This window comes from Rhopalosiphum maidis, chromosome 3 (genome assembly GCF_003676215.2).
Source record: "Rhopalosiphum maidis isolate BTI-1 chromosome 3, ASM367621v3, whole genome shotgun sequence".
NCBI classification, from domain to species: Eukaryota; Metazoa; Arthropoda; class Insecta; order Hemiptera; family Aphididae; genus Rhopalosiphum; species Rhopalosiphum maidis.
In genome coordinates, this window is record NC_040879.1 from 11148422 (window position 1) to 11163580 (window position 15159).

The 15159-nt window shown below is 27.0% G+C and overlaps 2 protein-coding genes across 2 annotated transcripts; both read left to right on the top strand.

Moving 5' to 3' along the window:
- Positions 1-1342: 1342 nt before the first annotated feature.
- LOC113559967 (protein ZBED8-like) lies at positions 1343-2775 on the top strand. Its single transcript, XM_026965761.1, has 2 exons — positions 1343-1472; positions 2474-2775. The coding sequence occupies exons 1-2, from the start codon at positions 1343-1345 to the stop codon at positions 2773-2775; spliced, it is 432 nt and encodes a 143-aa protein (XP_026821562.1).
- A 338-nt stretch (positions 2776-3113) lies between these two features.
- Positions 3114-7833, top strand: LOC113559966. The gene is made up of 3 exons (XM_026965760.1): positions 3114-3183; positions 4663-4845; positions 7369-7833. Exons 1-3 carry the CDS (start codon positions 3114-3116, stop codon positions 7617-7619), a joined length of 504 nt encoding a protein of 167 aa, XP_026821561.1. The 3' UTR covers positions 7620-7833.
- The last annotated feature ends 7326 nt before the right edge of the window (positions 7834-15159 follow it).

Sequence of the window (15159 nt, forward strand, 5' to 3'; positions counted from 1 at the left end):
TTTTTAGTTCAAAAACGTAGTGCATGGCCCCATACTTTTACGTATAAAATATATTAGACCCAGTAACTTTAACCAAAAAACAATTGATCAATAAATAATTTTTAATTTTCAAGTATTTTAGTATGTGTTTTATAAGCGTAATTGGTATACTTATTCTAAATTTAAGGAGTGCAATTGGTATACCTGGCCCTGAACGAAAATTTTGTGTTAGACGCAATTGGTCCATGTCCGGTTTATACTTTGTGATATTATAGGTACAATAATTGTTTTTCGTAAGAATGATATATCAATATCATTGAAATCAAATTTAACACATTTATCATAGTGACCCACTCGATACCTACTGTACGTCTGTACATCAAAGTGGTATCCATTTGACTATCTTTTTTTTTTACTTTTATAATTTATTTTTGCTTTAGTTTAACATTTGTCTAACTACTAAAATACAACGGTAGGTAATCAGTTTATTAATTAATAATAAGTTCATAATTTTCCATGGCACAAGGACTTAACTAACTATACTAACTACAGAGTACGATCTAAAAGGTCCTAATCGTTAAATCGTTTATAAACGATTATAACCAATTATTATACAGGATGATCTGACTATAGTACTAAGGCCCAGACTATACACGGCTTATTCCGCTGCGTTTTCGGTTCAATTCAAAATTTATTGTCTTATATCAGAGTAGGTATACACGACGGGCGTAATACGCCATGTTTTCATCCGCAGCGGAAAACACGGGTCGGTGATGACCAATGAATTAGGTTAGGTACCTAACCTAACCTTTGAATTCGACAAAAAACGCGACAGAATAAGCCGTGTATAGCTCCAGCCTAAGAGGCAGTGCCGCAAATACCAGGGGGCGGGCAGGGCGACGCCCTGCTAAAAGGACACCATGAGGTTAATTTTAAGGCACAATTTCTGTAAATATCTTCTGTGTTGGTCTAGATTCAAGAATAATAAAAATTATTAAAATTAAAAATATAAAATATTTATCTATTTCTTAACAATTTCCTATCATTTTATAGAATCACGATATTTCATTCACTTATCAGTTTAATAATCAATTTTTGATTTCTCTGAATGACATTGATGATTTTACTGTAGTGTATTATAACCATAGTTAAAGCTCAGAATAGGTTATATCTATTCTGTGGTTAAAGAATTTAATTTTTTATAAGATCAACTGATAAAGTAATAATAGCCCGAGAATTATTATCTATCAGTCTATCTCGAAATTGAATTGTTTTTGTTTTTCAGTTTACTACTTTCAATTTCAATTTTCGAGTAATTAAAGTCTGACTATTCCTATTAATTATTATTATAAAAATTAAAAGCATGTCGACCAAACTTAAACAGCTTAGTGGTCACCAAAAACGAAAAATAAAAGGAAAAAAAAATCTTGAATTTAAAAAAGCCAAAGGATCGTTGGATGCATTTGTAAAAAAACATAATTTAGATAATGTCAGTATGTTCTATGTAGTATTATTATTTATTAGTTATTACTATATTCATTACAACAGTGGTTCTTAACTGGTGTTTCGCGGAACACTGGTGCTCCGTGAACTTGGCTAAAGTGTTCCGCCAAATTTTCAAAATTGGCGAAAAAAAATTATAAAATTATTGTTATTTAAAATTACTGGGATAATTTAATTTTCGGTTTCTTTGTTTTCAATAATTGTTTTCAATAATATACAAACATTTTACTGTCGCGTGTTCGTATAATGTTGCATCCATACGACGATAACAGATATAGATTATAAATAAACTGATCGATTGCAGATATTAGAAATGTAAAAGAAATACTTAGTACACAATTAGTATGATTCCGTTTGTATGCGATACAATATGTTTGATGTAATATAATATTTCTGCGTATTATTTTTATTAATTTTATCGATCGCAGTAAACGAATTTCTTTATGAATAATTTGATTTTTCTTTAAGTACCGAGTACCGAAACTATTTAGATATATTTTATTTTATCTTTAGAGTACATTAATTAATTTGTTAAAATATAAAATTTTATAATAATATAAATAAAATATTATAAAAATAATTATTTAAAACTGCAACATGAATAAATTTATAAAACGAAAATATGACTCAAGTGGTAATAATACCAACGTAAGTACAAGCAATATTAATAATGAATAAATACTTATAAGAGGGAGAACAAAATAAGAAAATTCAATAGACAATATTGCAATGATTATTTAGATATCGGGTTTAGTTATATTGTTGAAAATGAGTGTCAAATACCTTTTTGTGTGGTTTGTGGAGAAAAACTCTGCAATAGTGCAATGGTACCAGTAAAATTAAAACGCCATTTTACATCTAAACATGCTAATCTTCAGTCCAAGGATAAGAATTATTTTAAAAAATTGTTACAAAATCAAGTTGTTCAAAAAAAAAAAAATTTAAAAAAAAAAAATAATACCAAATAAAGCACAAATCGCATCGTATAAAGTTGCCGAAATAATTGTTAAAAATTTAAAACCACACACCATAGCAGAGAGCCTAATTTTGCCAGCATGTTCAGAAATAGTTAAAATTATGTTTGGCGATGACGCAAAAAATGAAATTATGAAAATTCCGCATTCAGATGACACAATAAAAAATAGAATTATTCATATGTCAGATGATATTGAGAAAACAGTTTTTAATAAACTTTCCAAATCATATTTTGCTTTACAAATTGATGAGTCAACTGATATCAGTGGTATAGCTCACGTATTAGGATTTGTTCGTTTCATTAATGAAAACAAATAGTGAATCAATTTTTATGCTGCAGACAACTTACAGAACGCACAACAGGACAGAATGTTTTTGACTCTATTTCATCATATATATATAAATTTAATCTAACATGGGACAAATGTATAGGAATCTGTACCGACGGTGCTCCTTCTATGGTTGGTTCTATTAAAGGATTTATCACTTTTGCGAAGAATAAAAATCCTAATATCATATCGACACACTGTTTTTTACACCGAGAATGACTTATTTCGAAAACATTACCCATAACATTAAAACCGATATTAGACCAAGTTGTAAATATGGTAAACTATATAAAATCACGACCCTTAAAAACGCGCCTATTTAAAAAGATGTGTGCATCTATGGATGCACAACATGAAAGTTTACTTTTACATAGTGAAGTAAGATGGTTATCGCGAGGTAAAGTGCTAAATCGAGTTTTGGAACTAAAAGATGAACTGTTAATGTTTTTTCAAAACGAAAAAAACGATATTTTTAATAATTTTCTGACAAACAAAATTTGGTGTACTAAATTGGCGTATTTAGCAGATATTTTAAATTATGTAAATACTGTAAATACTAGTATGCAAGGTAAAAATGAAAATATTTTAACGTGCACGGATAAACTATAAGCATTTCAAAAAAAAATATCCTTTTGGAGAACGCGTATAGTTCAAAAAAAGACGGTAGATATGTTTCCTTCGGTCCAAAATAATTTACATGAAATTATTCCAATTATAACGCAACATTTAGAATTATTAGAAGAAAAAATTACGAAATATTTTCCCGCATTTAATATTGAAAAATATGATTGGATACGTAATCCATTTTCTACAACCAACACATTAATTTATGAGTTCACGTTACAAGAAGAGGAGGAATTTATTACGTTGTCAACTGATCGTACACTCAAAATTAAATTTTCCGAAATAACAGTTGAAGAATTTTGAATTTCTATTTAAACAGAGTTTAAAAATATTTCTGAAAAAGCGATTAGAATTTCATTACAATTTTCAACATCATACTTATGCGAGCATGGATTTTCAACATTAACAAATATTAAGACAAAAAAACGTGAAAAGCTAACTAATATAGAAGAGGAAATGAGAGTAGCACTTTCACATATAAGACCAAAGATTGAAAATATATGCAACAGTCATCAGGCTCAAATATTACATTAAATAATCTAAAAATTTCTTTAAAAATTGTATTTATTTTATATAATTTACCAATTGTATTAAATTATTTCATTGACTAAATACGAGTATCATTATATATGTAATTTTATTAAAAAAATGTAAGTATTCTTTTATTTTACGACCTAGTGCTCCGCAAAAATCTTATACAATTATCAGTGTTCCGTGATTCTAAAAAGGTTAAGAATCACTGAATTACAATAATAATTAATTACTCAACTAATAGGTGGAATACATGCAAAATCGAAAATTTACATTATTTTATAATAATTTATAATATATATTATTATTAGTATTAAGAAATAATTAGTAGGTACCTATAAATGTGGTTTTCATTTTGTCATTTAATTAATAAATAGGTATCTATTTTTAAATTGTTATACCTAATAAACTTTATATTATAATATACAAACTATTATAGATGGTGTAAAAGTAAATGAAAAAACTTATAGTAGTAATAATGCTAGTGGCAGTGATGTTATTGGTGATGACTATAACAGTTTGATAAAAAAATGATATCAATGATTTTAATGAAAATCAAGTTGAAAAATCAGGTATCATAATATACTTCAATTTTAATTTTATTTAAAAAATATCTAAATATTTAACTGCAAAATAATTGAGTATGAAGATTATGATTTAATTATTCATGAATCCTACAATTTACATTGATGTATAAGTAAATAAATATATAAAAAAATAGATGATGTGGAAGTAAATTACAAAACTTCTAGTAATAATGATACTGGCAGTTTTGTTACTGGCGATGACTATAATAGTATGGCCATGAAGGGTTTAATTAAAAATGGCATCAATGATTTTAATGCCCTTAAGGAAGATTTTTCTAGAAAAATTTGCCCTGAAGAAACTGAAACAATCAAAAGCTGTTATGATTTTGTTAAAAATTAAAAGTCGGATGTTGGTTCTGAGTTAACATATCAAATTCTGTCTCTCAAAGAAATAATAAAAAATTAAAAAATTATGGTCTATTCGTGATTTAGCACTATTTATTTTAGAAAATGATTTGTTCTGTAAATATTCAGAAGTTTTGGTAGCTTGTATTATTTTTTTGACTTTGCCAGTCACAGTTGCTACTGCCTAGGAAACATTCTCTAAACTGAAAATAATTAAAAATTATTTAAGGAACGTAATGGGACAGAGCCCATTGAGTCAAGAGGACAATCAAATATTGTAGTTTTAAATATTGAACAACAGCGTACTAAAGAGTTGTCTTTAGATAAAATTATAACAAATTTTTCAAATTTAAAGACAAGAAGGATGAAATTTTAATGTTCAGATTTTTACTTTGATTATAAAACTACCTGAATAAGTAGTATTTAAATTTATTTCTAATAATACAATTTGTGATATTAATGTTTTTTGTTTTGTTTACTGAACACTTCTGTAAACAAATTTGAGAAATCATAATACTATACATCACAATTATAGTATAATTATGGTAAGATTGAAAGAATTTTATTACAGAAGGGTGGCAAAACGATGTACGGACAATTGGGGCACTAAAACTTCTGCTGCACTGGGGCCCAAAAAGTTTATTTGCGGCACTGCTAAGAGGACTATCTAGACACTACATTTGTAAAAACGAACCATGGTCATTTTGACATATCATCTTATATTTCCAACAGTAATTGATTAAGTGGAACGTTTTTATTATTTTAATTATATTAATAATAAAACTATAATTTTAGCAACTTAGTGAAATTAGTTGATAACATTTTTTTATAATTAATAGTTATGAAATTATAAATTCAAAAATACATTTACATTAAATTAAACAACGAACCTAAAAATCTCGAAAATTATCAACTCAAAATACGTCTACAATATTATAAAACACCATAATTTCGTTATTTGAAGTACAAAATATGCAAAATAGAATTTCATCATTATAAATCAAAATTTAAATTAAACCTATGATGTCAATGTATAATATTTATTATAATTATTAATGTAATTCAATTTGAAAATTAAATTTGTAGAATTTACATTTTTTCAAGGGTACAAAATATATGCTTGTAATGTATAAGAAAAAAAAGATTTAAGAATATCCTAATCATCAGTGCATTTTACATGCTCCCATATAGTATTTATATATCAAGGGTCTTAAACCATTTTATGCAGCGGTCGACGTATTATTTTTTAAAAATCTTGCGGGCCGTATTCGTTGTATAAACAAGTATTTTATACAAAAATTCAGTTTTGTTATCAAAATTTTTACAATTAAAATTAAAATTATAAACTATTATTATTATTAAAACTTAAATAAATGTTAAATTGCAAATGTGATTGCGGGCCGCACATTATGACAAGACGGGCCGTGGGTTGAAGACCCCCCTGGTATATATTATATATATTTAATATCTGTAAAAATTCAACTTAATAACAATTACATAAAAAACTATTCAATCATTGTCAGGTAAACATTCCTTTTTTTAACTACGACCAATTTATCTGAAATTAAATTATACCTTAGTTATATATTAAACCGTCCTCTATAATAGACTGCTTCAATTTTTCCATCTCACTTCTTACTTATAATATCTAATAAATTATTATTTGTGAAATTGGTTTAACCAGAAATATGAATTATTGGATTTATGATAACTCCGTAAAGTGTACTGAGACATTATTAAATTAATATGAGGGTAATAATAAATAATGTGTTGCGGGTAGTGGAGTAGGTAGGTAATCTACGGTCGCACGACGGGGGGCCGGGATGTATGTATAGATGTTGGCCACCGGCGAAACCGGTCCCTAACTATTAAATAGATCCATGTTAAATATCGTATTGGATCTCACTAATTATTTTTTTGCAATCCATATATATTATAACAATAATATTTTTATATTTAAAAAAATAATTAATTATTTTAATATCATGTGTATTTTGTGATTCATTTTCTAAGTATGTATTTACCTTTAGTTTGAGGTTTGTACAAATACAATATACATTTTTTTGTAACAAAATCCATGATTCGTGTGAATATTTAAAACAATCTATAAACACAATAAAAAAATGTAATTACAATTTTTTATTAATAATAAATAGGTATAATAAATTGATAATCAGAAATTGAATACTGAATTCCAAATTTCAAAATCACGCATAGTGATAAAAAAAAATAACAGGAAAATATAAAGTGGTATGACACACAATATATTACAATATATATGTTACGGTAAATGATGTAAACGAGGTAAAAGACGTCATTCCCCGGTAAATGACATCATTTACCTAAAAATTGGTAAACGTTGTAAATGCAGACATTCTCCGGTTATTGTCGTCAATCACCAGTTTAATTGGAGAATGATGTTCAATATTTTTATGTCGATGTGAACGATCAGCGATAAGCGTGTAGGTGCTGAATAAGCTTCGTTAGTTGAAAATATACACGAGCACAAATTTCTCCGTGTAAAGAAAAATTTCTAGAGCTAGATGAAGCCATGAAAAAAATTAAAGACATGGAAATAACATTAAGAGAAGCCGCAGGACACGGAATAGCTGGTCATCAAGGATTTAATCGATGCAACTGCAAAACTGGTTGTGGTACTAAAAAATGTGCTTGCAATGCAGCGGAAATGTTGTGCAGTTCAAAATGTCATGGATACCAAAATTGTCACAATAAATCATTATTATAAATAGTACCTATAGTAAAACAATCAGTGTATTATTTGAGATTTATCATCATTTACCACTAGTTTTGGTAAATGACATCAATGACCGGTGAAAGATGTACATTTGAATTTAAAATCTGGTTTTTTACATCATTTACCTATATAATCGAATCATTTTGGTAAAAGACGTCATCCACCGGAGAATGACGACATTCACCAATATTCATCTTTCACCGTAACATATATATTTAAATTTACCGGTTTTCATAAATAATCCTCACTAACCTGGAACGTGTGACATAAATTGACGTACTACACTATTATAGTGATACATCCGTGAATAAAACCAATATTGAATTTATATATAAATGTTTTATTTACGAACAACCACACACTTTTTGAATGTTACTGTCAAAAATGATATTTGCCGACAGTCTAAATAATATAATGTAAGTTGACTTAGAACCATCAGTACATTTTCAATTAACAAATTCATTTTTTAATATAGGTAACTAAAAATAACCAATAATATCGTCTAGACTCTATAGTACGTATAAATAATTACCTCTACACTAACACGTTTTGTAAAAAGAGTTTTTTCTAACAGCATGCAATTGAAACTCTGGCATTAACTTACCTACCATATGAAAGTAGTTATTACATTTTGATTTAATGTTGGGGGAAAAAAAGGGTGAGCCAGCCAGAAAAATATTTAGGCACCTATGATGTATATAATATATTTATATATATACATAACATTTTGTGTTAGTAATGTAATTTATTTTAATGTGATCACCTCAAAAGATAAACATCATGTTTTTCTTTGTTATAGCTTATAGCTATCCCAGTCAGTCGTTTTAATGTCAGTTTCTTTCCCATCACTGTACCCCCACGGCACCATGTACCACCTGCACGCATTATTACCTTTAGTAAATGCATAATGCATAGCTATAGCAGTTTCTGTTGAACATTTTAAACGTTCCACTAAACAATTACATTGAATAAGATAATGATTTTTTTTTGTCAGTCGAATAATTGCTATTATGATCATGGGCGTACTTGATGTGATAGTAGGGAAATGGGTAAAACTATATAAAAAAATATAAAACCTCTAAGAGGTAAGAATTTAGAATTAATTTTATTTGAGTAAAATAAATTATAATGTTTTCATTTTGTATTTTTGAACACGTATATATTACTGGACGATGTCGATACTCTTAAACAGTAAACATAAATAGATGTTATTATATAAATAGTCGATGGTTATATTATTATTATTTCTCTTATGTAAAAGGAAAGCTATGAAAGTCTTTTATTACAAACTTACAAATTAAAGATATTGGTAATTTACTATATGACATATTTTATTATGCAGGTAGGAAACAACTGGTTATTTGTTCAAACTTTAACACGGATAATTGAACCTGTCGCTAAAAATACATGCAACTTGAATGACGTAAAAAATAAAATAAAAATAAAAATTACACACACAATTTGGTTGTCGACCAAAATCCCTCTTTAAAAAGTCAACTTGGATGCAGTATTTTAATTGTTAATTTAAAATTATTATCATATTTTTCCATATAGTTCCAGTTAAATAGTAGACGTTGGCAATATATAATACTTTAATATAAATATATACCTAGGTAAATCCCAATAGTTGTAGTTGATGTTTCAATGCTAATTATGAAAATGTTGGTTTTCGTATATTTAACCAAATACACAAAAATAAATTGATGTTATGTGTAAAATGTAAAATGTTAAAAAATATAATATAGGGCATGGGATCTATATTTCCCACCTACCAAAAAAAATTCTTGTACCGTGTGTGCAAAGATAATATTTATTCCACTTATTTGAAAAAAAAACCGTTATTTTTTTTCTTTATATGATAGTATCAATTACAAATATTTAATAACATTTTAAATATAACCGTCGAAGTGGAAAATTATAATCCCCATTGCCCACAAAGAATAGTAATTTTTCCCCTCCAATTTTTTTCCTACTAAAATAATAATTTATTTTAATTTTAATAAATAAGGAGATATACTTACAATCTCTTTGACTTCGTTTTTATAATCAATAGAATTTACCGCGTTTTTCTATGTTATCATGCAAGCCATGTGCCAAATATTTACAGTGTTATCAAACAACAATTAAAATATGATTTTGTTTCTAACTTATAAGTTGATATATTCAGCTTAACACCATTACTTACATTTTTGGTGAATATCTTTAAAGTAAGTATTGAATAAACCAGCATGTTATACTCTTTTAAAAAATTGATTAACTTTTTGTGAATAAATGTCTACTAAGAAAATATTTGAGTCTTTTTCTAGTTACATTATAAATGACAAATTTTAAATAAATATAAATATGTATTTTAGATGTCTTCCAAATTATCTGATGAAGATAATTTAAATGAATTGAATACAATAAGTGATTATATGGCCTTTGATTCGGATAAGGGAGGTGGTAGTGATGCAGAAGACAATATTTTACACTCATCTTTAGTTGATAATCATCAGACAAATTCTAGTCCTAACTCATTCTGGAGTCTGAAAACAAGATAATCAGGTCAATTATTTGATTTATTTTATTTTTATTTTATTTAAAAATTATCTTCAATACTTATAGGAATAAATACCACAGTAAATACAATCGATTTAAATATTAGTAATAGTCAACAACAACATAATATAGAAACATTAATTTATACAACTGGTAATTATAAAATAAGCTAGATATGCCTTCCTATATAATTATTTTTTTTATTTTAGATATTATTAATGATAATAATTATTGTATTGACAATCAAAAAGAAAAGTTAACTGAAAATGTAAAAACATTAATAATTAATTCTTACAATAAAAAGCAATCTTCGTCCAATGGTAAATATTTTAAAAGTATAAAATAATTTTTTAGAATCTCAAAATAATGTGTTTATTGGTTTTGAAGAGTAGTAAGTGATGATGAAGAAATAGATGACACAGAAAAGGATAAAGATTATAAAATAATATAAATAATAATATATATATATAATTATATATTAATATTATTACCTACTATATTACAATGCAATGAAGATATAAATGAATCACTTGAAGACTTCCCCCTTGATTTAGACCTTTTTCTTAACAATGAAAATATATTTAATGATTATGATACTGCAAACATAGCTGCAGACAATCCACCTAATAATCAGACTTCAATTTTGAAAAATCTGGATGTTCTCTAGAAAAATATAAAATAACTCGTTTTAGAGAATTGCAAGGTTCAGGTAATAAACACATTTATAAAATATCTCCCAAACAGATATTTGATATGATTATGGGCAATATGTATCGAAAAATTGTATTTGAGTCTAATTTATATGCTGAACAACATAATACATCATTAAACACCAACGTTGAAGAATTAAAATCGTTTCTGGGGTTACTGATATATATGGGTTACCATGAGCTACCCAGTATTAGACTGTATTTGTCAAATGATTCAAATTTGTATTGAGATCGAGTCGCTCAAAAAATGTCGGTTAAACGTTTGTTAAACTTTGACGTGTATACAGGAAAAAAATCAGATGGTAATGTTGAATATGGTTTGGGAGAAAACGTGGTTCTTTCACTTACCGAAACATTTAAAAATAAATTTTATTGTATTTATTTTGACAAGTATGTATCTCAAAGCTTTTAAACGACGGTTTATTTACTTGTGGTACTTTTAAAGTAAATAAAAAATTTTACCCTAAACATTTAATGAGTATTTATAAAAAAATTATGCCTGGTAATATTGATTATGCACAATCAAAAGACATAAGTGTGATGAGATGGAAAGACAGAGAATTAAAACCATCTACATTAATTAGTAATATGCATAATGCATCAGAGTCCATTAAAGTCAAAATAAAAAATAAAAAAGGAGAAAAAATTGCAGTGAAATTTCCAATACGTAATCTGACTACAACAAGCATATGCGGAGTGGACAAATTCGACCAATTTACAGCTAATTATTCAATATCCCAAAAGTCTCGTCGTTGGTGGTTGAAGTTATTTTACATAATTGATACTGCTGTTGTAAATTCATTTATTTTATACAAAGAAAGTTGCAATAAAAAAAAAATATATATATTAGTCAATTGGAATTTAGATCGAAACTTAATGATGAGCTTATAAGTAATTTTAGTTAAAGAAAAAAACAGACTTCCTCATCTCAAGATAGAATTATAAAAATAAAAATGAAATTTTCTACCATTAGTCCATCATTTGATAATGTTCAACATTTGCCAAAATTTATTGATAAATATAGATATTGTAAAATGTGCAGTATTAAAAAAAAGAAAAAGATCAAATATAGTATGAATAACTTGTGAGGTGACTCAATGTAAAAATTGTTTTAAAGCTTACCGCAAACAATAACATATCCAAACGCATTACATGTATTTATTAGTATTTAATTTTAGTATTATTACTTACAACTACTACCAGAAACTCAAATACTTAAACTATTCTGTACCTAAAGATCTAATAAAATAAAAAATTGTACGAAGGAGTAAATATATCAAAAATGACTATTATACTGTGATATTTTAATATGTCCAATGTACCCGTATTATTAAAGTTGTAAATAAATATTTCTACTGTGGTAGGACTTAAAGGAATAAGATTTTAATCAAAATATTTGTCTTATGACGTTTAAAATTTATTAACCGTTGGTTAAGCAACTGACTGCCCAGGATACATGATTACAATATTCCGGACAAAACATGAAAACACCTGGCTTAGTCCCCATCTAATTAAAACGTGTATGTAAAACGAAAAAACAGGTTGAACATCTTTAGTGAGTAGAATATTGTAACAGATGGATTTAATTTAAATTCAATGTTAAATCACAAAAAAACGATCCTATGAGCATATAGAATGTTAATATTACACAGATCCCATCTTTTAATAAATATTATAATATTACTAGCTCTGTGGCGGCGCCAGGATTTTTTGCTAGGTAGGGCCAATGGGAGGCCAACAATTATAAGGTAGGGCCACTAAAAATGAGATTTTAACAAAAAAAAAAATTAAATAATAAAAAAAAACAATTAATGAGTTTATTACTATATTTAAAAACGTTTAATGATTATTAACAATAAAATAAATATAATAAATATTAACAATAAGTATTATCACTATAACAAAACTATAACGCGTAAAGAGTTACTTGAGAAATAGTTTGTTAGACACTTAAGACACTAATCTTACGAGTTTAAGCATCATATTATCTAATGAAAAACGTGAAGCTAAGTCACTAGATATAACATATTATGATAACACTATAATTAAACTACTTTAAAAAAATTCTACGGTTGCCATGTGCATCTGCAAACTTATTTATTATTTCATCAATATCTAGTGACTTAGCTTCACGTTTTTCAATAGATATGATGCTCAAACTCGTAAGAGTAGTGTCTAACAAACTATTTCTTAAGTAACTCTTTACGCGTTTCATACATGAAAATGTACGTTCACATGCAGCTGATGACACGGGTATTGTTATAGCAATGGAGCATAATTTAATGTTTCTGAAAATGCTATTTCATATTCCTTAAGAAAGTTATAAAATTGGAAAACATCTTTAATTTTTAAATTATTTTTTATTTCATAACGGTTCATGGACCTAAGTAATATTTTTAATTCTGGTTTTAGGCATTCTATGTCACCTAAGTAAGCTTTTGCAAAAGGAAGTATAGTGTCGTATGTTAAAAATGTTGTTGATTCTGTATCAAGAGCACTTATCCCGCTTATTATATCAGAATTTTCACCGAATCTCTTATCTAACTCATTTGTTATTTTGTCCAAAATACAATAGAATATTTCCGATCTAAATTCGTTTTCTTCTATTGGCACTTGTTTTTCCATACTGGTATTTTCATATACAAATTTTTCCAATCCTTTTGGTATTTTTTTTTATTCTTCTTTGTTTAACTTTTTCAGATGGATGTGTAATATTACAATTTTTTGAAATATTTGTTGCTTCGTTATAAAATAATTTGTGTTTTTCAGCATTTCTCAAATCCAAAAAGTATTTTTTTGTAGATTCCACTAATATAATACTATTAGCCATATCAGCCTTAACATCTTGTAAGTATTTACTCAGTATTTGTATTTGAGAAAGAATATCATCAAATACCAATAGTAAATAAACAGATTTAAAATCAATTTTTCTTAATAGTCCTGCTTCAAGAGAACGTTCTTTATTAGTTGAAAATGATAATTTATTTAAAAGTAACAGAACAATTGTAAGAGTACTTCTTATAGCTTTACAACAATAAACTTGCGAAGACCATCTTGTTAGGCATAGGCGTTTTAGTTCTACAGGTTTTTTTGTATTTAATACTTCTTTTTGTAGTTCAATAAATTTTGAATGAACTACAGGACTAGAAAAAAAAACATATAATTCAGCTTCTTCTATATTTTTTGCTACATCAACTATTACTAGATTTAGTCTATGGTTTGCACAGTGGGTATATATTGCTTGAGGGACGTCATTTTTAAAAATAGCTTGTACACCATTAATGTGGCCCCGCATAACACTTGCTCCGTCGTATGTTTGTGCCACACAATTGTTGATATCAATTTAGCATTTACTTAAAACTTGTTTTATATGCAAAAATAAAGAATTAGCATTTTAAATGTTTAAGAGGTGTAAAACCTAAAAATCTCTCTTTTATTTCTCCGTGGAAAAAATATCTCACTACAATAGAAAGGTGCTCTGTCTTAGATACATCTTTTGTTTCATCAGCCATGACTGCAAAATAAACTGATTCATTTATTTCTTTAGAAATTTTAGATAAAATCATGGTGGACATAATATGAACAATTTCGTTTTGTATTGAATGATGTAAATACCTTGCATTTTGGGTCCATTCATTTTTGTTCTAACTACATCATCAAAATTACTAATGGCACTCATAACCTCAATAAAATTTCCTCTATTAAAACTCTGTTCATTTTCAATATATCCTCTTAAAGCTTGTCCTTGAACTGCCAGCATTCTTAATGAAATAATGATTGCCTTCATATATCTTCTATTTTCCATTACTAAACGTTCATGTTGGTCTGAAATTTGAGATAATACTGAAGTATTTTTATTTTTATTTTTTTTATATTCTACCCATGATATTAAACATTGTTTATGTTCGTCAGATTTATCATGCAAAGGAAATCCTTTGGCAGACATTGCATTTTTCCAGTTTTTGTATCCTGTAGTTCTATAGTTTGTGTCTAAATTTGTTTTTAATTTATTGGAAAAAAATCTACAAGGAAAGCAAAATGCAGAATCTTCAATTTTGCTGTACTCCAACTATTTATAAAGTTCATACCAGTTGGAATTAAAACCTCTCATCCGTTTTGTTTGACCGACTCCATAAACAGTTTTTGGATATTTTTTTAGTTTTTGTTGAGTAGGACCCTCATCTAAATTTTGACTTATATCATTAGGCCCAGGAACTTATCGAAAACTATTTGGTTTTGTAAATATTTTGCAGCTACTTCATGTTCATTATAATTGTTAATTA

Bases quoted from the DNA above. Each gene is read 5' to 3' on its own strand.
- LOC113559966 (XM_026965760.1), top strand. From the start codon at position 3,114: ATGTGTGCATCTATGGATGCACAACATGAAAGTTTACTTTTACATAGT. The intron at 3,184-4,662 runs GTAAAGTGCTAA...ATAAAAAAATAG, and splicing joins AGTAAGATGGTTATCGCGAG to ATGATGTGGAAGTAAATTAC. The intron at 4,846-7,368 runs GTTATGATTTTG...TTAGTTGAAAAT, and splicing joins AACTGAAACAATCAAAAGCT to ATACACGAGCACAAATTTCT.
- LOC113559967 (XM_026965761.1), top strand. From the start codon at position 1,343: ATGTCGACCAAACTTAAACAGCTTAGTGGTCACCAAAAACGAAAAATA. The intron at 1,473-2,473 runs GTATGTTCTATG...CATCGTATAAAG, and splicing joins ACATAATTTAGATAATGTCA to TTGCCGAAATAATTGTTAAA.